At 38.7% G+C, this 25,308-nt stretch overlaps 1 protein-coding gene across 1 annotated transcript in view; it reads right to left on the bottom strand.

The window, feature by feature from the left end:
- PRDM5 (PR/SET domain 5) overlaps nt 1–24,607 on the bottom strand; it is a gene marked incomplete at both ends in the record, with an annotated part of 85,030 nt that extends 60,423 nt beyond the window's left edge. The window contains 4 exons of the mRNA XM_084285991.1: nt 136–319; nt 9,076–9,198; nt 20,041–20,124; nt 24,515–24,607. Coding sequence (XP_084142117.1) covers nt 136–319; nt 9,076–9,198; nt 20,041–20,124; nt 24,515–24,607 — 484 coding nt within the window. The remainder of the gene's footprint in view (nt 1–135; nt 320–9,075; nt 9,199–20,040; nt 20,125–24,514) is intronic.
- Nucleotides 24,608–25,308: the final 701 nt, after the last annotated feature.

Below are 25,308 nucleotides of genomic sequence, written 5' to 3'. Positions count from 1 at the left end.
AAAAGATTTCCCTGCCCAAGTAAGGGGGCTTGGACTAGATGATCTTTAAGGGTCCCTTCCAAACCAAACTATTCAATGATCTTATGATTCTACTTTTAAGCACTCAAGTTAGACTATTTGCCACATATTGTTCACCTGCATTCTTTTCACCAGCTGGTTGCACTTCTTTATTGCTGCCAGTGTCTTCATCTTCCTGGATAACAGTTATTTCTTCCTCTTCCTCCTCCTCTTCTTCCATGTCACTGTCCAAGTAACCAATCAGAAGTTCTGTGTCTGTTTCAATATCGTCCACGGCCAGATAGAAAATATTTTCCCCTTCCTGTTGTAAACCACAAGTAGAAGCAATGAACAACTGTGTCAAAAGTAAAATTTAGAGACAAGTCGGACCCTGATACTAGCCCTGAACTATAGAAGGGTTAGTTCCATTCCCCAGAAGGCACGAAGATGGAAGAGCCAATGCATGGATAAAGTGCCTTTGTATTCTGGAAATAAGTCTCACCTCACCTAGGAGGCTCTTCCAATCTGCACTGCAGCCTAGACCAAAGTAAAGGTGTTAAAGTCCTCTTCTCTTGCCACACTCTGCCTGACAAGAACTTCAGAGTTTGAAAATGCAACATACGATTATTAGAAAAACAATGAAATTTAAATAACCAATAAGCTTCAGCTCTCTCATCTATTGGCTGCGTGAGTTACAATCCAGCTTTCAGTAACAGGTTTTCGTACTGATTATTAACATTTTTTGGATTCCCAGCTCTCTTCATCAACAGACTCAACCCTCATCAGTTACCCTCACTGTTAAGTTAGCAGGCAGGTCTATTAAAAGCACTTTTAAACTAACAGAGTTTTGATCAAGTGGTTTAATCACAGAAGGCCAAGGATCCAGCTCAGATTCTGCTGAAGATCAAACTACATAATAACAAGGTCCAAAACCTTCTCCACAATAACTAAAAAAGTTTCCAAACAGATACATAAGCTAACAATTTTGATAATGTTAAATTAAAGTTACCAAGGCAGGTCAGAGTAGAAGCTGTAACAAAAACAGCTGTCTCCCTCCTAAACTGCTATTATGAAGCTGCTTTTTTTTTTTTTTTTTTTTGCTCTATTTGAACAAGTTGCTTTGGTTGCTCCCCAAAACACCAAAAGGAGACACATGTTTATGTAACAAAGACTTCCAAGTTGTATCATAAATCTTAAAGCTTATCTGATTAACATCCAGAGAAGTTAACTGAATCTTTTTAATAGTACTTCTAGCCATATATTTTGTACCAAGCTTCATAGCGCATGGACAAGATAATGATTTTTAATTTTTGTAATATAATAAGATTAATTTAAACTATCAACAGGGATTTAGTATTTATCCTGTTTAGAAGGTCTGTTAGACATTAAAAAAGTTATTGTCACACAACAATTAAACCTATTTAATTCAATAGTCTTGTAGCTGTTGCTTCCTTCTAGGACAAACCACTTTTTATTTCTAATCTCACCAACAGCATTTGAAACCAAAACTGGGCATTTTTTTTTTTAAACAGATTGTGCAGCCCACATCTATTACAAGCTTACAAAAAAAATGCATGTATCCCAGGTAAAAAGTTTACTAATTAAAGAACCAAATGGTGCTCCTTTCACTTAGATCATACAGGACATACCTTGCACCACAAGATGGTACAATCTGGGAGTACAGCAACCAGAACTAACAATTCTCGTTACCTAGACCAAGTGCATGAATCCCAACAACCAAGCTCACCTCAGTACTGCTGCATTCTCACCTTTTCCACAACTCCCCAGTGTGCATCTGGGATGTATTTTAGGGCTATTCATGTCAAAAGGCATCCTCCTGATTCTATCCCATTTGTGTACTTTTGGTCAATAATAATAATAATGAAAGAAGTACTAAGGACTTTCAATGCCTCAGTAACCTGGATTGCATTCATACTGAAAAGAGTTTTAATACCAACCCAATCTAACACACAACTCAAGCTCATTCCTCCTCCAAAGCTAATTTGTTCAGGTTTTCCAGCTATGCTAATTGTCTGGTATTCTTAGTGCTAATTAAAACAGATATACCTCCACTGTAGTATCTCCTCAGGCTGCAATGGGACTTCTCCAGAAACCACAGACAAAGGAATTTAAATCTCTCCCTCCCCACCAGCAGCACCTGCATGAAGTGCATTTATCTACATGCACACATACACAGAAGACATAGTGAAAGTAGTAAAACATCCTTCAAATAATTTTAATGAACCTCACATTTACTAAGAATATGTATGCTTCGTAACAGAGGAGGGCTTTGTAACAGAGGAGGCTGGCAAGCAATATGGACCAACAAACACTGACAGCCCCATCCTACTGTTTCATCCAAAGCAGATCACGATCACTCATGAAAACTGAAAATACAGGAGGAGGAGGAAGTAAATAGGCTTGTACTACCCAAGTGAGAATGGAGCCTCTCCATTCTCCGGGGCTTGATCAGCTGACTCCAACCCAAACCTTCATTATCTTTACGAAGTGCCCACAACCACTGCTCTTAAAGCAGCATTAGCTGGCTTCTCTCCACACCCCATTTTCTGGCAGCAAGGAAGCTCTTCAGCCTACGTGTTCTGCCAGTTCTCCTTTGGTAGCTCTCCAAACAAACATGCTCCTTTTTCCTTGATCTTTGCCTGCAGCTCCAAGGTTTCCCACTTGCCAGAGCACTAGGCAAGGTCTGTGAGGGCAGAAACTCCACACCAGGAAACGTGTGGAGGTGATTCCTTAGGAAGGGTGGCAGAGGAAGGCAAAGCCACAAGCCCAGACATAGGAAAGTTCAAAAAGGGCATGCTGTGCCAGGAAAGACACAATCAGAATAACATCTGCACAAGTAGGGACACCTAGAGAGGCTTGGCCAGCACCATAGCTTCTCAAGATCTCCAAGAGAGACAGGAGAACCCACAAACTCTCTAGGCAAACTGTGCCAGTAAGAAAAAAAAAAAAAAAGTTTCTTGAAGGTTGGAGGAAACCTTATGTGTTTCAGTTTGTGCCCACTGTCTCTTGTCCTGTCACAAGGCAACACTGAAGAGTCTCGCTCCATCTTCCTTGCACCCTCCCTTCAGGTATTTGCACACATATATAAGATCACTCCTGAGCCTCCAAGTCCCTTCATCACCTTTGTGGCCCTTGACTGGACTCTCTGCAGGAGCAAGGTGTCTCTCAGAATAACAAGCCCAGAACTGGACACATGACTCCAGATGTGGAGTACATGGAAAGGATCATCTCACTTCAGCAACAGTATCTGAACAGGGATAGTGTGTACTCAAGAGCAGATAAACACCTATCACCCTGGAATCAGACTGTTGTTGTTGTTGGAAAAAGAAAAAATTAAGAATCAAGCAGACTTTTGAGTTCTCCCCACTGAGCATAGGGGAAGCCAACAACTATGTTAATTTTACTTCTTACATTGCATAACAAATTAATCATTCCTCTGTAATATTCGAAATGAATTTCAGGCGCTCACAAAACAGTTTGTCCTTGCTTTCCTTGCATCTTCTCTCGCTCTTGCTTTTGGATAGTCTGGTTTTACTACACTTATTATAGCGTTGTCTCTCACATACTAATAGTCCTCTGTCACACTTGTGAAACATGATTTAAACCACTCTATCACTTCACAGTAAATATCCTTCTTTGCATTAGTTTTTGCTAATCATTATTCTAGCTCATGGTTTTCTGAGCTACATCAGACCATCTCAGTGCCTGCTTGCTAATGAAATAATATTTGAATTTAAAGCTCTAGCTGGCTGCGATTCTGTTTATAAAACAGTTTTCATGTTAACAACAACAGGACCTTTTTTGCATAGTAATCTCCAGCAGAGAGTGTTTAATAAAATTACAACTGACAAATAGATAAGTGCATACATTCTGGATAGAAGAATATTGAAAATATAATACTCTACCACTCTAAAAACTGAAAAAAGAAAACTGCAGAATTTTTGACAGGAACCATTTCCCTTTGATTATGATAATTACAATGCATTTTTACTCCATATAACAAGTCATGTTTATAAGCAAATAGATAAGAATAGCCCAGGGCAAAATAGATTAGAATTCATACAGTTTTTCTTAATGCAAAAGTTGTAATCCTAAAGCTACTTTAAACATAACAGAGGATTAACTCATTCAATTACTACTTGAAATAAGTTAGAGAACCCTGCAGCAATTCAACCGCAAAATGCTGAGAAAAACAAATGGTACATATCAATTCAACTGCAAAATGCTGAGAAAAACAAATGGTACATATGCTGCTACCCTCCAACCTCTCCGTTCTTTTCCAGCAGTCACATATTGGCACTACTTACACAACAGTTGTTAAAAATACTTGCTGTGTGTTCCAAGTCAAAGAACACCCAGACATCACAGCTCCACCCTTGAGCTGTGACAGAACTCAGAGACCAGCATGCACTCCACAATACCACCAAAAGCTCTTACCAGAACTAGGGTTTTAGTAAGAAAGCATTGCATTACAGGAAAGGAAAGGAAAAAGAAACACATTCAAATAATTCCCAGGCCCTCTATGTTGTCTTTTCACCACAGGAAGCATTTTGTGCAAGGTCTAAATGTGATCATTGTATACAATTAACCTATAATGAGCTAATCATATTTTCCAGTCAACCCCAGGATGTGGTTTACTGAGGCACATGCATCCACTTCATTTTCCTTTAAACTAAATACCAAGCACTAGGCAGCAAACAGTGAGCTGATCACTTCATTTTCGACATGAGATTACAATGGTTATCACTACTGGAGTGAAACAATCAGATTAGAAAGCATTCTCACAGTCGACCAAAAATCTCCTGTTGGAGTATTTGGAAACCAGAAAGAAAAATAGTGAGAAACAGAAATAGTGGAAATTAGCAGCAGTGAGAAAAAAAATGAAGGAATCATTTGGCTTCCATTCACCTTTTTTTTTTTTTTTTTTTCCTAGTTCATACAAAGTCTCTTAGAAAATTTTAAAAGGGCAACTGTGAAGCACACAACGTTTATTTTCCACGTTTTACAGGTTAGTATCATAAACATTGGTCAAATATTTTTAATCACTGTTAATTTGCAAGATTCAGTAGTACAACTTTACCTTAAAGAGTAAGCAGAAAAACTGAGAGCGAAAAATCATATGTTTTTTTTAAATTCCAAACAAGCTCATAGGAAGTCTTCACAAAATAAAAGTGTCCAGAAGAATTTTGTGTTTCGTAACGGTAATTATAATGTGCTGGTTAGAACACAGTCTCTAGCCATCTCTAAGTATTCTATTTACTCTTTTGAGTTAGTTTTCTAAAACTATGCAGACATACTCTACTTAATTATATAATGCATGATCATTCAGTTGGTTTAGGATTAGGATTTTGTTTGATATAGTGATCTGTAGTTTGAATTCTACTCATCTTTTAATTATCTTAGGTATTTGTTCAGCAATGTAACTTTTTTTTTGCAGCCACAAAATTATAATGAAGCTAAAGCAACTTTATACATGTAACTTACAACTTTTTCCTCTTTTTAAAACATAATTTCATCATCCTTGTGGCAAGCAGGCAACTCCCAATGCAAATTAAAGGATACTATTACTGGAAATACTCCAGTATCATTTTGCCTACTGATTTCATAAAGCAAAGTATTACTGAAACAAGTAGCCTTAAATCTGCCTATCATAAAGACAGGGAATGTGGAAGCAAAATTCTGAAGGATTTGTTGGCTTTTTTTTTTTTTTTTTGCCTGAAGGAATAGCAGAGCTTTGGGATTTGCACCTCTATCTACTAAAGGGAAACCAAACCCTGAAAAGAAATATGTGCATCTTTAGCTTTATTCAATACAAGTAATACCTATTCACATTGTGTGTAATTAAATACATGTGTACATACACACACATAATTTCAAGGTCACCCACAGAGAATGCACAAGTTATATTATCAGCTGATTATCGACGGTCCTTTAAAAATAATGAGATAATTTTAAAAATTTTTGTTTGCATTCATAAATTTGCCTCCGCAATACTTTTCATCACTTTGTATATACTGATGTTTATTCTTTTTCCTACTCTCAACTTTTCCATATGTTTTTTTGTGGAAGTTTTTATAGGACTTTAATACTCTTGGCACATTTTTTCTTTTTAAGTCATCTTGTAACTCCAGCACGATCCTTTAAAAAGACATGCAAAAAGCACCAAACACATACTAAACAAGATATAGCATTATGCAATCCAACATAATAGTCTGTTTTTATTTCTTTAAATAAAGAATCATTTTCACTAACAAAAAACCATTGGTATGCACTGGATGTGACATTCTATTAAGACTTTTATTCAAAAATTCAGGTCATTTTACTGAGTGTTTTATTTAAAATAACGAACATTACTTGTTCACACTGCTCCCTCTTGTGAACCTTACTTTACATTTGTCAACATTGACTGTAATTTGTTATCACACTGCCTATTCACTCATGATAACATCTATTTGACTAATGCCTAGAACTGACGACCATGGATGAGGAGGACCTTGCAAATTTAATTCTATAAGCAGGACAACAAATCATTTGAAAGATCTTCATCTGTAAAGCCTTGATATAACAGAAAGACAACAGCTGAAGGAAAAATACAAAGAGATAGTTGTACAGGCAATGGTTATACTAAATTAACCATTGACTTGTCACAGGCATCATGGAAAAGCACAACAAAACAGTCATTTGGTCAAGGCTGATGAGTATTTGCTGCATGGATGAATAGTGAACATTCTTTCCTATGTTACTTTAAATTAAACTGTAGCCTAGATGTAAAGATCAGAAGAGATCACAAAAAGATGACAGAATAGAGGCCAACAGGATAAGCTGATGATAAAGCTGTCCACACTGACCTAAGACAGGATCAGCAACAAGGTCCAAAGAAACAACACCAGCAGCAAAATTGCAGTCACATTCATCCATCAATATTTGATGGAGCACCAGAGACTGGTGAAGATTTTTATTTGGAGAGAAACTGGTTGGTCTGGAAGACAGAAGTAGATCTCTGGTTTCTACGAGGATCATTCTTGAATTTTCAATTTCACATGAGATTACCTGGAATAAAGCTGCACATGTACACCATAGACCAGCATTCGGTAAAACTAGAGCTTCAGAAAGTAGGAGGCCAAATCAAGTGAAGGCAGATATCCAGTCAGATTTACCAACATGATGCCACTGATAATAGTAGCATTCAACTACTGTGATAAAGGAATAAGTGCTAGGCAGAACAGATGTAGTACAACAGTAGAATGAAAGTCACAGAAAGGCGCGCAACTTGGACATGAAGAGGGAGGCAAAAACAAGGTATACAAGGGTATTTCGAAGCAGTGGACAGTGCTTGCTTAAAATCGTACTTAGCAAACAGCCCCTCTGGCGAATACGAGATTTAAGGAGCCAACAAGTCATCAACACAGAAATTGAAATTACCAGTGTTGACAGCCATCAGTATGCACCTTCTACAGAACTACGGGCTGGATCTTCACTAACTACTTTTTTTCAAGTAAACATTTCTCTTCTCAGCAAAGAGAAGTAAACATTGTTTAAACTCTACTTCTCAACAGAGAGAAACATCTTATAATATTTTTGTTAGACCTCAAAATAAACTGTTTAGTTCTTTTTTTTTTTCAAGGATCTGCAGGAAAATCCTAGAAAAAAAAAGTCATTTCAATATGAAAAAGCAGAGAAATAATTTTAAGAAATGTTAACTAGCATTTACCCTTTTACTATCTTCCTAATGCTTCCCCTTCATAACACTAATAAATAAATAAATGGAGATTTGGATTACATTAACAAATAGCTTGCATTAACCTGAAACAGCTTTTTTTTTGGCAAATGCATATTTTGAGAAAATAACACAGCTATGTAATTCTTGCATATATGGGACTAGAAATTATTTTACTGAACTGTTGAAAAAATATGCAGATAGTTCATTTCTTTTATAATCTCTAAAAGGACAGTATATATAACTAGAAAAATATGTCTGTCTTTGCTACCATTCTGCAAAGTCACAAAATGCTTCCAAAAATGAGAGATTAAACAAACTAAGACTCCTCAGCTTAAGAAAAGAGCTGTCAAATAAGAAGGAACAGATATAATAGGGTTCTATAAAATCAAGAATGGCATAAAATACTGAACAAAGTGACTATTCACTGTCACACAAAGACTAAAGAGAATCAAGTGAAATTAAGAAGTTGCTAAAAGAAAAACAGAAGCATGTTTCACATAATATGTAATTAAAACAGCGGAACTCATTACCACAGAATGCTGCAAATGACAAATATAAAAGTGTAAAAATGAGTTGGATAAATTCAGATCTGCAGCCAAGATTAGAAAAAGAAAAATCTTTTTTTTATTAATTTATCGTTAAGCACTGTATGATCATCCTATCAGATAATTAGATCCTTCAATTCTCTGTTTTTTACAGGAATAATTTAAGCACCATGCTTGCTTTCAAACTTGTCACACTGTTCTGTTAAATTTTAAACTATAAAGTAAAATCATGACTACTTTCCTAAGTCCATACCTGAGTTCAGCATGAAACACAAGTAGGCCTCTAAACCACTCATCTCGATTCAGTCAAGTATATACCTACGTAGTTAATATTTTTAAATCCCACCATGACAAAAAACTGTATTCAGGCAAAAGCTTAATTTGACTGAGTAAGGGTCTAGTGAGAAATTTAAACTTCTGTTAGCATAGTGAATGAATGACTGGATGTCATTTTTTCTTCTAAATGTAAACTGTTTGTTTTACTACAAACCAGGAGAAATAGTTTGTGTAAGTTACTCAGTGCAATTCCATCTCAGTCAATTAATACAAATCTTTCAAAGAACACCAGGTTCTAACCAATAACTGTCTTGCCAGTCTTCCAATCTTGTTTTTATAGTACCATATTTAAGCACGAGTGCTCACTTCTTTAAAAATAAAAATGTAGGAAAAGGAAAGCAGCATGGCTATGTTTCTCAGATCTTACAATTTTATTGCAAGAGACAAAGATCAAATAGGAGATCAAATTCACAAATTAGTCACAGGAAGCAAATGGTAGGAATTCACCAAATCTACCTGGATGGCTGCCAGATTCTTTTGTTCTTGTGACGGAGCCTCATGGACAAAACGCAGCCAGTTAGAATGGCGTGGATTGCTTGCATCCAGGATGTAAAGGACTTCACCTTTACTGCCACGAACCTGAAACATTCAAAAAAAATCAACACAGAATTAAAACTTACCATCTAGCATATCTACTGAACATATACTAACAAGTAAAACATTAAAGTATGCTGGTGTCAGCAAGATCATCTTGCTTTCAACAGGTACTCACAGCTGTGCTGCACATTCACGTTTTTCTATATAAGTGCATTTATCCATCTAAAAATACATAAGCATCTCAAATCCAGCAACTGGGGTCAGTTTCCTTTGAGGTCCCAGTCTCTTTTCTTAGCCTTTCCTCTACTAAACAAACCTCTCTGCTTTATGACTGACTCCTGGGTCTCACTCATCTGACAGTATGATCACTTCGCTCATGTTCTTTCTTCCCACTTCGTTTTGTTAAGTCCACCTCTGTTTACTATCTTGCCAGAAAGTGAGAAAATCTGAGAAGTCCTTTCCCATTCAAATCCTATCATCCCTTCTCCAGATTTCCCTTCAGGGTTCTTCTCCTTTACATGTTCTGACACCAGCATTTTACTCCCACAGTATATCTAATTATTCTCATACTTCCCGTCATTCAGCCTGTCACTGATGACTTTCCTACAGATTAAGGTTATAAACTTACCTGCCTCCAAGTCCTGGACAAGCTTGAGAAGTGGGCTCACAAGAACCTAATGAGGTTCAATAAGCCCAAGTGAAAGGTGCTGCACCTGGGTCGGGGCAACACCGGACATGAGCACAGACTGGAAGAAAAACTCATTGAGAGCAGCCCTGCAGAGAAAGACTCGGGAGTTCTGGTGGACAAAAAGCTCAATATGAGCCAGCAGTGCATGCTTGCAGCCCAGAAGGCCAACTGCATCCTGGGCTTCATCAACAGAGGCATGCCAGCAGGTCAAGGGAGGGAATTGTCCCTCCTCCACCCAACTTGGAGCACTGCATTTAGGTCTGGACCACCCAGCACAAGACCGATGTGAATCTGTTAGAGCTGGTCCAGAGGAGGGCCATACGGATTATCAGAGGGCTGGAGCACCTCTGCTGTGAAGAAAGGCTGTGAGAGCTGGGGCTGTTCAACCTGGAGAAGAGAAGGCTCTGGGAGACATCACTGTGTCTTTTCAATACATGAAAGGGTTTATAAAAAAGATGGAGAACAACTTTTTACACAGGCAAATAGTGATAGGACCACAGGGAACTTTGAACTAAAAGGAGAGATCTAGATTAGACGTTAGGAAGAAATTCTTCACTTAAAAGAGTGATGAGGCACTGGAACAGATTGCCCAGAGAAGCTGTGGATGCCCCATCCCTGGAATTGTTCAAGACCAGGTTGGATGGGACTTGGGCAACCTGGTCTACTGGGTGGCATCCCTGCCCCGGCAGGGGACTTTGAACTAGATGATATTTAAGGTCCCTTCCAACCGAAGCCATTCTATGGCTCTATGATCTCCTTCTAGACTACCTTGTCCTTTGCTCATTATGTTCTTTCTCTAGCAGATCCTTTTCACCTTTTACTGCTAAATCCTAAATCCAACTCTTTCTGCCTAGTCTCACATCTCCAGAGAAATCTCAATCTTAACTGCAAACAATTACAGAGTATGTCTAAATCTGAACTCAACTTTCATTTGTTTGCAGCTTCCCCCTTCTATGAAATTCGCAAATGTTCAAGCAACTTACAAGCCCAACCTTGAATTATCAATTCTGTCTCCATTCCAATCCCACCACTCCATCACTAGATGTTCTTTACCCTTTTATCACCAAATGCATCTTTTCTTCCAAATTCCAAATCCAGCAAATATGGTTTTGCTATTGTTGAATTTGCTTCTAACATATCTGTCCCACACCAATCCTAAATGTCCCAGAAACTTATAAAGCACTTTTTAAAAACTGTATTACTTGTTTCCCTTTCAAGTCTTGGAAGTTTGAGGGTTGGTTGTTTTTTTTTTTTTTGGTGTTTCCCCCATACTCCCAACACTTCCTGAGAACTATCTTCAGAACAAGGATCAATATAATTGCATCAATCTATCCCGTATATCTTGTTCCACAGCTCACTTGAGCATCCTTCATATATGCCCATCCAAAGGACATATAAATACGTAGCCTCAGTGAACAGTTGGTCAGTTTTAAATTATGCTTAGCTGAAACTGTATCAGAATAGGAGATGATTTCAGTAATAACAAATTAACATACTACATAGGTGAAGGGCTGTAAATTGTTTAGCCTGGGAAACAAACATGCTCAGGTTTTGCTCACTAAGTGAAGAAGACACTTTAAAGAACTGCCCTGCAGAACTGAAGACAGATGTAAATGTGACAGCTTTAACTAATGAGTCATCCCATTGTTTCCACTCCAGAACTTCAGTAGTAGTAGAACCCACCTCCCCAGATAATACTTACTGATAGTTTTAACACTAGATCAAGCAATTTTTCCCTGCTAGCCACCATTTTGAAGAAAGAATTGCACATCATCTTCTTAACAGAGGCTTTTGGGTATCATTATAGATCCATAGAATTTTTATGACTGTGACAAAATTCCAGCTTACGCTGACAACATGAAAATAATAGTTAAAATTAGGTTACTATTTCTAAGTCACTCTTTGCCCTTAAAACAGAAAGAAATACTGCTGAAACAATATAGCTGCCACTTTGCTAGAGGCTTGCTGGTATTGTTTTAAATCATTTAAATCTGATATAAAAGATAGAGACACATGAAAAAAGGTCATAGAGTCACACAAATTCCACATGACTTATATAAATAAGGAACATATTTTCATCTGTCAACAAGAAGTGTCCAGAGTAGGTATTTTCTAAGAGCTGGTGATTTCAGCTGTGCAAGATCAAAATTAGATTGTCGTCGTGGCTTTATATTTAAATTGCCCACATTCTTGTTGTATTTATTTCTAATGGTTGCAATATCATATTCCTTCAGTATGACTGATTAAATTACCTAAACTTTAAAGATACCATTAGAAACAAAAACTGTATTCCATTAGCATGAGAGCTGGTGACAGCACGTTGTTCTCAGATTAAAGAAAAAAAAAAAAAAAAAAAACAAAAAAAAAAAAACAAAAACAAAAACAAAAAACAAGAAAACTGCTGTAGTTCTCCAAACAAATAAGTCTTCAAAATGTAATACTATTCTTCCAAAGACACTTATCTTAAAAGGGACATATCATGAAAAGATGCCAATATTTTGAACTTTAAAAGTTGTTTTACTTTCAAACACACCAATTAACCAGAGTAAAAAGTGTCAAACTTATATATTTAAATGCACTTGCAAATAATATTATATAACACTAAGCACTGGAATACTTTGCACAGAGAGGCAGTAGAGTCTCCATCCTTGGAAAGAGATGCTCAAGAGCCACCTAGACATGGTCTTTGACAACCAGAGTTAGGTAGCCCTTCCTGAGCAAGGGGGTTGGACCAGATAAACTCCAGAGGTCCCTTCCAGCCTCAGCCATTCTGTGATTCTTTGACAATTCCACTGAGAAATAATACCTGCTGGAACTGTTGTTCCACCAGGAACTTGAGCAGAATGAGTGTAAATCATAAAAGCAAAACCAAACTTCATGCAAAAAAGACACGTTAGTGATGCGTTTACCTCCGAAACAGCTCTCCTTCCCAAAGCCTTACAGAAGTTCTGCATCTATTATACTGCAATAATCACTCAGTTCTAAATAACCACAGAGCAGAACCTCACATTTTCTGAGTGAAAATAGTTTGCAGTGAAGATTAACATCTGTGAGCAACTAAAGTCAAGTTAATGGCTTTGTGATTTAGCTAAAGCAACCCAAAAACTGGGTTAGAGAGGCCCACTATGCAAATCCTGTAAAGGTTTCCATCATATCTTGTCTTGGATTAGAAACGGAATCAAGACCCTATTATAAAAAACATACGTTACGTTACCTCCCTTTTCATCCAGTTTTCTTCATTTGTTTGATCCTTAAATTATGTAACGATAATTTATATTGACTTCAGTGATACACAATCATCTCAGTTGTGCTTTCTTATTCTCTGCCAATTCATGAAGAAATATCAAACACAAAGCAAAGACTTAACACATAAGGAAACTATTGATATAAGAATACAATAAATTCCTTGAAAACTTGCTATACTTCCTATTGCTTTTTTCCACCTCATAAAGAAATAATGCTGCATTAAATACACAGATGTGAGGAAGAAAACACAAGAAAAACAGTCAAAATACCATACTTAACATGGACTAGACATCTACCATTCTTTTTTCACTGGTTGGGAGAATGGGTGAGTTTCCTAGATGTGTCTTTGAGCACCATGGTAAGAAATTTCAAACTTTATCAGTATCTTCTTTTTTAAAAAAAAAATAAAATAAAAACAAGAACAACAACAAACAAGAGCTAGTCTGTTTGCTTTGCAAATATATTCCTCAAACTGAAAAGAGTACCTAAATATCACCCAAGTTGAACTATTAATGAATTGAAATGAAGTTTGGAATATGTCCTAAAGGATGCCCTCTCCAGTAACAGCCTGTTCAGTCATACTTCTGCCTTGTGTTGTGATTATCAAACAAGAAAATCAACTTAATTAGAAGATACATCAACAAATGCAATCAAAAATGCTTTCACATGGCTCTACCTGTAAATCTGTTTAGACCTCGAAGAAGACAGGATCAAAGATGGCTGTCACTAAGACAGATGTTGTACTATAAGCCAACTTGGTTCTACAAGCCACAGCAATAAGGAATTTTCCCTCCTACATCCCCAATTGGTGACACTGGAAAACATGAAAAACTTACTGTGTAGTTTCAGTATCTCCTCCCAGCCCCGGCAGTTGCACTAGCTAAAACAGCAAGAGAAGAAAAACGGAAGACAGCGTCAACCTGCTTACATGCTCCTCAAGAAACTTAAAGATACTACTACTAATTTAGCTCTTTACCCCACAGAACCAGGACTCAGAAAGTAGCTTTCTGGAGCATGACCAGCAAACTCCCATATTGAATAAACTAAGGTTTCTTAACCTTCTTTATCTCACAGAACCCTCTTTTACAAGGATTCACACACAGTCTTACCACTTACTCCACATGAGACCTGGAAAAGTACACAGGATTCATTCTGCCACAAAACTTTCAGTCTGCTCCCTGGGGATTCCTTTCTAGTCAGTGAACCACTCCAAGAATCTTCAGGACAACCTGCCTACCACAACTACTGATGGCAGGAAATCGTTGGAAAATGGAGGATATCTTTCTAAGGGAGGAAATGGAAAACACTTTTGTATACTACAAACTGAAGTAGAAAATGCTTTAAGGAAGCTTTTCTTAAAGTATCTGCAAGCAACTTACTGCATTTTCCCCATACATCTAAATATTTTTAGTCTTCCATAAATAGTTATAAAACATTTAAAATAGAAGCAAAACATTTTTACAGGACTGAAAAATTCAGTGAAGTAGGACCAATCCTATAATACTAGTGAACATACTTTTCTTTAAAAAATTGTAACATTTGAACCTGCCACCTGCCTATATGAATAATTCCATGTTTTAATGTTATTTGCCCAGTTTCTATACAGTTAGCTTTAACTCAAATTTTCAATAATAAAAAATATCCAGTTAGTTTGAGATGCGTTCCTTAGGGTCCTCAAGCTACAGTGATCAATCCAGAAATGATTTTAAAACTATTTTAACAAGGCCTGAACTCAAGCCCAGTAGTTTTTTGTTTTGTTTTGTTTGGTTGGTTGGTTGTTGTTGTTTTTTTGTTTTTTTTTAATTGGTTTTCTAAGAGTACCAAACTAAAAATGCTCTTAAGTCTCGTGAGACCACCCCTAAATAATACAGGACTCAGTCACCTTCATAAATCAACAAAGACATACAAGGATTATATGATGTGCTTATTGTCAACAAGAGAAATCAGTGAAAGAGCTAGGAATAGACCTCAAAAGCCTAGTCACCAATAGATGATATCACACTTTTTTGTTGTTGTTTTTGTATTTAAACAGGACATGGGACATTATCCCTACTTCCTCTAAATTAAGGGGCATATCCACAGAAGTTGAGGTCTGCTGCTGTAGTTCAGACCATGCTGGCCTAGCACCTATCGGGTTCTGAGGCACTTTTGGCCACTGTGGCCAAGACGTTCCTGTAGTTTCTGTAACCAATGGAGATAAGTTGGAGTTTCTATTTATTTATTTAGGGAGTGATGTCACCAGACATGCAGTGTCATGAGTTTGGTTGAGACAGAGTTAATTGTCTTTGCAGAGGCTCACACAATGCTGTGTTTTGGATTTTTGATGAAAATAGTAGTGATAGCACACCAACAGAATAGTGCTTACACAGAGCCAAGGACTTTTCAGCTTCTCATGCTGCCCTGCCAGCAAGGAGGTTAGGGGTGCACAGGGAGCTGAGAGGGAACAGAGCCAGGACAAACAGCCTACACTGACCAAAGAGACGTCCCATGCCAAATGACACCATGCTCAGCAATAAAAGCTGGGGGAAACAAGGAGGAAGAAGGGGATGTTCAGAGTGATGGGACTTGTCTTCCCAAGAAACTGATACTCATGATGAGCCTTATTTTCCTGTCAGTGGCTGAATGGGAAGGGGTGAATAAATTCTTGGTTTTGCTTTGCTTACATACACGACTTCTGCTTTACCTAGTGAACTGTCTTTATCTCAACCCGTGAGTTCTTGCACTGTTACCTTTCCAATTCTCTCCTCCAGCCCACCTAGGGAGAGCGAGTGAGCAGCTGGGTGGCATTCAGCTGCCTGCCAGAGCCAAACCACAACACAGTCACCTTTAATTTCCCAGGCCAAATAATTAAGTGGCAATTCACTTCATATTTAAGCTTAGATGAATTTTGGCATGAACCTATTTGGTCACCCACCACCTAAAACATTTATACATACACAAAGCACACACGAATTATCTTCTTGAGAATTAACACACAAGGTGTCACTGAACTAAATCAAATATTCCTGGGCTACATCAAGCATGACTGCTAGCCAGTCAAGTGAAATCATTGTCCTGCTCTGCTTTGTGCTGGTGCGGCCTCACTTCAAGCAATGTGTGCAGTTTTGGGCACCACAGCATAAAAAGGACACAAAACTATTAGAGAACATCCAAAGGAGGGCTACAAAGATGGTGAAGGCTCTGGAGATCTGAAGATGTATGAGGAGTGGCTGAGATCCCTTGGTTTGTTCAGCCCAGAGCAGAGCAGGCTGAGGGGAGGCCTCATGGCAGCCTGCAGCTCCCTCACGAGGGGAGCGGAGGGGCAGGCGCTGAGCTCTGCTCTCTGGGGACAGCGACAGGACCCGAGGGAACGGCATGGAGCTGGGAGAGGGGAGGGTCAGGCTGGGGGTTAGGGAAAGGGTCTGCACCCAGAGGGTGGTTGGGCACTGGGACAGGCTCCCCAGGGTAGTGGTCATGGCACTGAGCCTGGTAGAGTTCAGGAACCCTTTGGACGATGCTCTTGAACATAGGGTTTGATTTTGGAGTGGTCCTGTGCAGACCCAGGAGTTGGACTCAGTGATCCTCTTTGTGGGTCCCTTCCAACTCAAGTTATTCAATGACTCTATAAAATATCTTCACAGTAAGATGAAATACCTGACATTCACTGCTACTGCACAGGGGGGTTTTACTTCAATATCAACCAGCACATCACTAAATATGCCACAATAACAAATTTCACATTGCTATACAAGTATTAGTAAAAAAAAAAAAAAAAAAAAGAGCCCCTAATCATTGGATAAGTTACCAGATGGAGTCCTACCAACTTCTAAGTAACACCTAAGATGCCTGTAATGCCCATCCACATGATGCACTCCATCTTTTTATGCTGCAATTGCCTCCAAATTTTTAAAAAACATTCAAGGTGCCATGTATACTACTTTAAAATGTTCACAACTGCAAACGCAAACATTTTACCATGCACACCTGGCAAGAGAAGAAAAAAAATTACCAAAAATAAGCAGATGGTCGTCTTTGCTGAAGGCAGTAAACACACTGCCTGCTTTCTGTAAACCATTTTCTAAACATTTATAAATTTAAAAATGTATGTTCGTTCAAATAACCATGTAAAGAAAAGTTCTCTTTTCTGCATTCTATTTTTTTTTTTGTTTAGCTGAAAACATGATTTTTGTTGTTAATGGTAAACATCTAGATGCAATACTCCTGAGTTTCAGACCCCTCCCCAACCTGGAGTCTGTTGAATGAGAAACTGTAAACCTTTGATTTCTTCAGAACTATGCAATTTGCAGGCAGACCAGTAGCACAGTGCTATATTTAATTCAAAACACAAACCCCAATGTTCTCAGAACTGTATTTAACGAAATCACTGGACCTGATAAATTCTTTTTTGGTTCCATGTTTTTCCAAAGACCAAATAAAAACATAACATAGAATCAGAGAATCATTTAGGTTACAAAAGACCTCTAAGATCATCAGGTCCCATCATCAACCCATCGTTGCCAAATTTACCACTAAACCATGTCGCTAAACACATGCACATTTCTGTGTCAATGTGACATCTTACAGATGCCAATTCACAATGCTGGTCTTACAGAAATAGGAAGAGCTTCTTCAAAATAGACCACATTACAGACCACTAGTCTATGCAACTAGAAATTCATGTGGTAAGCTTCCTTGCAGAAAACTGTTCCACAAAGTTGAAACTAAGAACACAGGCATCACATACAGAGAAAAAAAAACTCTCCACTGATGTCCGTTTTCACTTGACCTATTGAAAAGCTTCTACTATTTAGCCTTCTTTCTAAAGGTGTCCTCCCTGAAAATGCTTTTTTTTTTTTTTTTTGATTGCAGTCAGACTGTGAGTTCAGGGCTGACTGTGCCTTCATCCAATAGTCATCATATTAATTATTTTTAATATATTTGGTACAGCTGACTACACACAAATTTGGCTGGTTGCTATGACTGCCTCCCACAGTCTCTGGAATAACCATTTACTTGGACTGTTTTACTTTTTACTTTCTGCATTCCTGGTCTCAATTTTCAACTTAAGACTACTCTCAGCATGATTTAAATTATATTATAAAGCTCATGTTCAGATCAACTTCAGTAAACATGAACAACTTAGGTTCAAACATTCAGGAAGTCATAAAATTTGGTATGCAGGAATCTTTTCAAGGCTCTCAAAACTAGGTTACAATAAGATATTATGAAAAGGTTTTAGAACAGCTCATAAAAATCTCATTTTCTGGTTTGCTGTCGAAGGGGTCATATTAGTGTCATCAATAAATACACGCATTTCCCTTTTATTTTCTGTCATATAGAAATAGATAAATCTTATTTAATCATCAGCAATGAGGCATCTGGAAAATCATATGGCTTGCTAACCAACCTAAACTAAAGGCCTTCTCACACCTATAATCCACTCACCATCCCTTCTAAAAACCTTGTTCTAGCTCAAGTATTTTATTAATTTAAAATATCTTGCAGAAACATCATGAAAAGGCAAGTAAGACAGGGCAGGGTATATTAACATGTACTGTACTTGGCAATCATTCATAACAAAAGTAGTTGGTATTGTTTTGTTTTCAGCTGAGAACAAACAAGATGAAAACAGCTGCTCTGAGTACATAACCAAAGGACTCAGGGGAAAGAACTATCTACACCATCTCTTTGGAAATAGTTTTTTTGGACACATCTCCAAATAAAAAAGACAACAACAATAAAAGAGACAAAAAAAAATAGGGTGATTCCAGGGGAAATGGAAAAATAAAGGCATAGAGATTCAAAGACTTGAGTTAATACTCATCAAGGAGTATTTTTCCACTCTATCGCTGGATAGAAATTGTTTAGCAAGGTTGGCTTTTAGCATTTTCGCACATTGTTCCACTGTGTAGAATGTATTTATAGCTCTAATACCGTATCAGTACCATGCTCTCCTTAGAAGGAGCTCAGCAATATTAATGCTAAAGGGTTATTTTTTCCAAATATATTTTGGAATATAAATATATGGAATAAACATACATCATAAATGTATGTATAGTGCTTTAATACAGATGACAAACCTGTGTGTTTTTTGTACAGTGCCACACAACAGAAAAAATGTACCACAAAAATATGAGAAACTTGAAAATGAGTCCCTTTCTCAGAGTAGAAGAGGACTAAATTTGCTTTCAATGGAAATTGCTTGGGTGAAAAAAGAAATAAATGAATTCTATTCAAAGAACTAGAGCAGAAATCACAGATTACAAAGATGGAACAGAAGCACTGAAAAGCAGGTGCTTACAGCAAGTTTGAAATGTTATTTCAAGTATTTTTCAGTCAAAGTGTGAAGTCCTCAGCCGGTAAACCCAGACAGAATTTTGCTACAGGCAAACACAGCTATGACACAAACGTTAAGGACCTCATTACAAGATTTAGTGTGTTTTAGAAGAGCCCTGAAACCCCCTGTACTTTCATCTACCCATAGCACCAGGTTTTTATTTTGCTAAAGATCTCGTAACTACACATTGAATTACAAATGTTAGTACAATACAAAAACTTCACTTATCTTACAATTGCCAAATGCTAGCACAAGCATCACAGCAGTGAATGCTTTATATGACCTGACATGTTAGCAAACATAAGCCAGAACCTCAGTAATATACAATCCTATATGCAAATTACTTTCATCATTTTTAACTCTCACAATTTTCAACAATTTTCCAGTGCTGTTACATTTTTATGTTTCATATTTCATTGATTAGAAATTATCATTTGTTATTTCTTTATCCTTTAAAAGAAGTAATTTCCCTGTCAATATCCCTATACAAAAAGTGTACTCTAATATCATCAATAAGATACTCTAGCTACAGTATCTTTAAGCCTTAACAAAAACAAACATAAATGTTACAATGAAAATATAATCCCAGGAGCACTTTTTGCTAGGTGTGATGTCCTCATTGTAGACTACTCACTTCCCACATAAGCCTGCAGTCTGTGTCCTCATCCAGTTCCTGAGGCATTCGCTTCTCCCCTGCAAAGGGGCCAAATTTTTCACCCTATGGAATGAATATAAAAGATAATGAATCAGGAGGGGATATATTAATAATAAAAAAAAAAATCTGAATTCCAAACTCCAGAAGAGGTCTCAATTTCAGTTTCATGTGGAAAAGGACAGTTTTGCTTTGGAAGCCCACTATCAGCCAAAAAGGTCATTCCCATTCTTTTTATAGCTTAGAGAATCTCTTAAAACCATACCTTTCCTGTACATGCTAATTTTCCATTTGGCATACAGCATTTTTCTTGATTTTAAATAAGGGTCATGTTTACAAGTCAAATTTCTTACATTTCTTATAAGATTCTCAGGAAGTACCTTGCAATATACATCCCATTAAGTCCAAAGTATTTGGCAAACACAAAGTTTACATTAGATTTATTTGCAGGATTATTTGCAACACTACTTTTTGAAGTGCCACAAATCAAAACACTAAATAACTTTGAAGTTTTGAACATACAGAGGGACTTGTCTAAAAAATGAGGGAATATGCACGTGTCTATGAATTAATTCAAGCCTTCAAAAAAAATTAAAATATTATGCCACCTGCTAGTCATAATACACATCGTGAAACCATCCATTGCTATGTTCTTCTAAAAGTTGTTGTTTTTTCTCCCTCCCTTTACAGATTTCATGCCAGCAGCAGGGTAAATTCTGCAACTAGGACTTCCACCTGGCATAGGCCTAGCCGCTTTTCCCCTTATTCTTATTTGCACTGATAAACCATATAAATTGGAATGCAGAACATAATGTTCCTTTATGCAATATTAAGATAAAAAAAAATGTTATATACTTTAAGGCATTACAGGTTATAATCGTACAATAAAAAGTAACTTTGGAGTTTCTTTAAAAATACAACATTAAGGCTAACAAAAGGATTGATCTTGTCCAGAAGCCCCTTCCCCCTGACACATTCCATGATCCCAGGAACAGCCTGCTACATATTTTTCCTTCTCCTTCATTGCTTACAGGTACAGTGGTGAGAAAAAAGGTGGAAAAGGTGGAACGGAAAACTTACAGGATGATCCCTCAACCAAGTAAATAGATTAAATATATATAATATATTTAAAATGAAATTTGAGGAAGTAACAGACAACAGAAAATTGACATTTCATAATAACAAGGAAACAGACTAGAGGAGTATTATATTAAAATGTGCTCAACAAATATTCCATTTGAAGGACCAGGAGAATAAGGAGATAAAAAGACAAGAACACCAGACAATGACTGGAGCCCAGAGCACCAATGGAGATACAGACATAGGCAGTGAGAGTAAAAATTAGCACTGTGTGGCTTCAACTCCTTCACTTCTCACTGATCTCCATACCAACTTTCATCATTTTACAAAGGAGGAAGATGGTGGCAGAGGAATTCTGTTCTGGAGATATATGGTCCTTTCTAGCCTCAGCAAATATAAGGTAGGCACTTTCGAGAGACTTCTCACACCAAGCTGAATTGCTTTTTCCCATTCACTTACAAAGCACCACGTAGTTTTGGTGCAACAAGAAACTAGCTCACTACAGCTGCTGGACTCTGAGGTCGGACATGGTTGTAGCTGCAGAACCCCCCATCACTCATAGCAAGGATCAAGATGAAAGAAGCTTGTTTGACTATAACCTAGATTAGTTCTATAGAAAGAAAAAGAAAAAATCTCTGTAAGTTTAACAGAGAAATAATTAAAAGACCTAACGAATAAGGAACCTGAAACAGCTAGTCTCCTACACTCTCTTCAACAGCAGAACAGCACTACTTAAGTGGGCAAAAAAAGATGAATTTATTCCTTAAGTACTTTGGAAGTTTCCACAACCCCCACCTCAGTAATACGTTCATCCTCACAATCCAAAGGATGCCTACATACATATGAAGTACCTACAGGATTAATTTTACCCACCACTGAACAACACGTCACCTCTGGGGTGAAACACAGCAACAGCTTAATAGGGCAAGCTTACTCAAAACAAGAAATACCACACGTCATTCTTAGGTCAACTACTCCAAACTCATAAAACCGCTCCTGCAATATGCTTAAGCCCTTGTAGAAGCTCAAAACAATAGAGAAAGCAAAAGGCAAGATGCCCACCAGTAATGTAAAGTAAATGTAACATGAACCGGAGGTGATTCAAACTACTAAGCACTTTTTATAGCTTCTCAAATTTGGACAAAAAGCAGAAACGAGACACAGCAAAATCTGGTGTCTTGTAACACAAAAGTCTGTGAAGATAAGTGTAATTATTAATTCAGCCTTTAAGATTATTTTTTTTCACTTGTGTATTTTCATTAGTCCTAGCTAATTAATATGATGTCATATAAATATATAGAGAGCAAAAACATAGACTTCTTCTCAAATTCAAAACTTACAGCACAGACTAAAGTCAACCATAGAAATGACTGAAGATATGAAAGGCACATCATTCAAATGTCAAAAAGCTGCTTCCAACAGCTGCTGTTGAACAAGCATCAGTGACTAATCTTGTTCCAGACTCAGCAGAACACTAAGAAAGGTAGTAGCTCTCTCTCATGACTATACCAAGAGTCTTAAGACACTGGTTCTGTAGCCATTGGCAAGCTGTTGGAGAAAAAAAAATACAAGAGAATTACAGCTTTTGTTAATGTAACAGAACAGAAAGTTTCGACCTTTTGTAACTACAGACAACAGATTGAAAACATGGCATTTTCTGATTATAAGATCATCTGAAATTTATTTGACTTCCAGTTAAGACAACTGCAGTTGTGTGATAACAACAGAAAGAAAATGATGCAGTATTTGCTACTCAGGAACACAGATATTATTTCACAATTAGTGCCATATTCAACATCTCCGTCCAATCCCAGAGCTCCAAGGTATTACTTAACAATTTGACAGCTATTAGTTACTCTGTATTATAAACAAAGTGTAGTAATGCTGCCTCACTACTTGAAAGGAAGAAACATTGAGAGCACTTCAGATTTTTCTTTCCATGGGAAAAGGGTAACACATGGTCTGGTTATATCCAATGCATCATTTGTGTTGTTTACACATCTGCTGTTCTGTGAGCAGCTATGGCCACACACTGTGCTTAGGTCTTCAACCATTTTTAAGAATACCTGTTCCAAGCAGTGCCTGGTTTCCAAAGGACAACTCAGAAGCTGGTTTCCTCATCCTACTGAAGGAAGTCTGCCTGTCTGTCAGGCATAGACTTTTAATCAGGGCTTCGCATACCACAACTGTTGGTGCTACCAGCACAGAGAATTCAACGCCAAACAAAAACCAAGTCTATAACAGACACTGTCATGACATACTCCTGAAACACAGACAGATCTTACTGTAACTGCCTCCACCTTTTCCTCCCATGTTCCACATGTAACATGTCCCACTTGCAACATTTCAGTTTTGTTAGGATATACTCTACGAGGAGCTCACACTGGCACAGCTATGCCGGCAGAGCTCTGACAGCATATACCTTGCCCGTACAGAAAGAGAATTCAAAAGCAACATGGAGCAATTCTGGCAAGGAAAAGCTGTTTTCCCTGGCATGTAGATCTAATGGTTCAATGTACAACAGTGTAAAGGAAGGGGACTCAGACCTTCAGCATTGATATTGACACACAGGTGTCAATTTCAGTAAGTTTCACCGTAAAGTTAATTCTATTTCAGAGTCCAGGGATTGATATATGACAGCAGTGTACAATTTTCCTTCCTGTGTGAATTCCCAAAGGTTTCAAAATGAATGTTCAGAACATCAACGAAAAAATAAATAAATAAATAAATAAGTTAACTGATAAAAAGCTTGGACCCTCTGCCCTCTATTAATCCTTTTGAACAGCTTAGAGATTAGGCACTCCTTCCCCAAGGTGCCTAAGCCCTGTGGACAATAGCACAGAAAAATCAGGCAGCCCTGCCAACCCTGTGAGAAGCAAAACCTGGAAAAAGATGTAAAGTGAAACACACATAACTGGGAGGGCACGCTACTGCAGGGTTTGTAACTTTAGGTATGCCTCTAGCGGTTGGAAGAAGTTGTTGGAGCAAGCCACCTGAGCAGTTTTAATTGTGGTTTCAAACAATCCGAAGAGTTTTTCACCGCAGGCAGGCGGCACCGCGGGGCAGGGCCCGCTCGGGAGATGAGCTCGGTGCGGCTGGATCAGCAGGACCGCACCCCCGGCGGGCCCGCACTGCTACCCTGCACCGCCCGCCCCGCGGAGCCCTAGGGCCGGGGGCTCTCTGAGCAAACCCCGAGGGGAGTAACACAGCGGGGGGACCCCCGCGGGGCGCCCGCTTCCCTTCCGCGGGCCGGGCTGGGCCGGGCTGGGCTCGGGCGGAAGCGGAGCGGGGCTGAGCGCGGCACGGCCCCGCCGCGATACGTGGCAGGGCTCCGGGCCGTGCCGTGCCGGTCCGTGCCGTGCCGGCGATCACCCACCTTTCTGACCCTGCGGGCCGTGTAGAGCCCCATCCCGTCCTGCACTTGGGACGACTTCAGGGCAAACCTATCCGGCACGTACATGCCCAGCATTTTGCACCGGGCCGGGCCGCCGCCGGCTAGCGGCGAGGAGGAGGAGGAGAAGGAGGGCTCCCGGGGACTTCCATCGCACCGGGGGAGGGGGCAGGACGAGGGGCTGGGTGCGGGGCTCGCCCGGCTCCCGAGCAGGACGAGGGGAGGAGCCGGCACCGGCACCCGCACCCGCCGGGCGGCGGCAGGGGGCGCGCGCGCCCGAGGGGCAGCGGCCGTTGGGGACCGTTAGTGGCGGTTGGGGACCGTTGGCGGCAGCTCTGGGGGGCTTCGCGCCGTCGAGGGAGCTCCTCAGGCGGGGTTAGGCTTGGTGTTCTTCCAGAGGCATTATCAGATGCATAGAGAGGCGCAGTTGTTAAAGTTTCTAGTCGCCAGCAAAGCATAGCAGAAATCTTGTGGTGGTAGCAGCAGGAGGGAATGAAAAAATGCACAGAATTTTAATGACAAGATGACAGTAAACATCAGTACAGAAGCATGCATCTTTCTGGATTAAGTGGGTTTCTGCAATAGCAAAACTTCTCAGTCCGTAGGCAGACAGTAGGGAAAAGTGGAAAAAAGGAGAAACAGGGCTGTCCTTATACAAGGCTCCTTCTGACTACTTCCTGGTTTCCCTAAATACATGCACAACTGCCATTTTGTGCTTGGTACATACAGAGCATCATATCGTAGATATATGGCTTTTAAAAAAACTACCTTTGTTATGT

The sequence above is a fragment of the Netta rufina genome (genome assembly GCF_964035555.1).
Source record: "Netta rufina genome assembly, chromosome: 4".
Classification (NCBI taxonomy): domain Eukaryota; kingdom Metazoa; phylum Chordata; class Aves; order Anseriformes; family Anatidae; genus Netta; species Netta rufina.
Note: the sequence above shows the minus strand (reverse complement) of the source record. Positions and strands in the feature narration are given on the sequence as shown.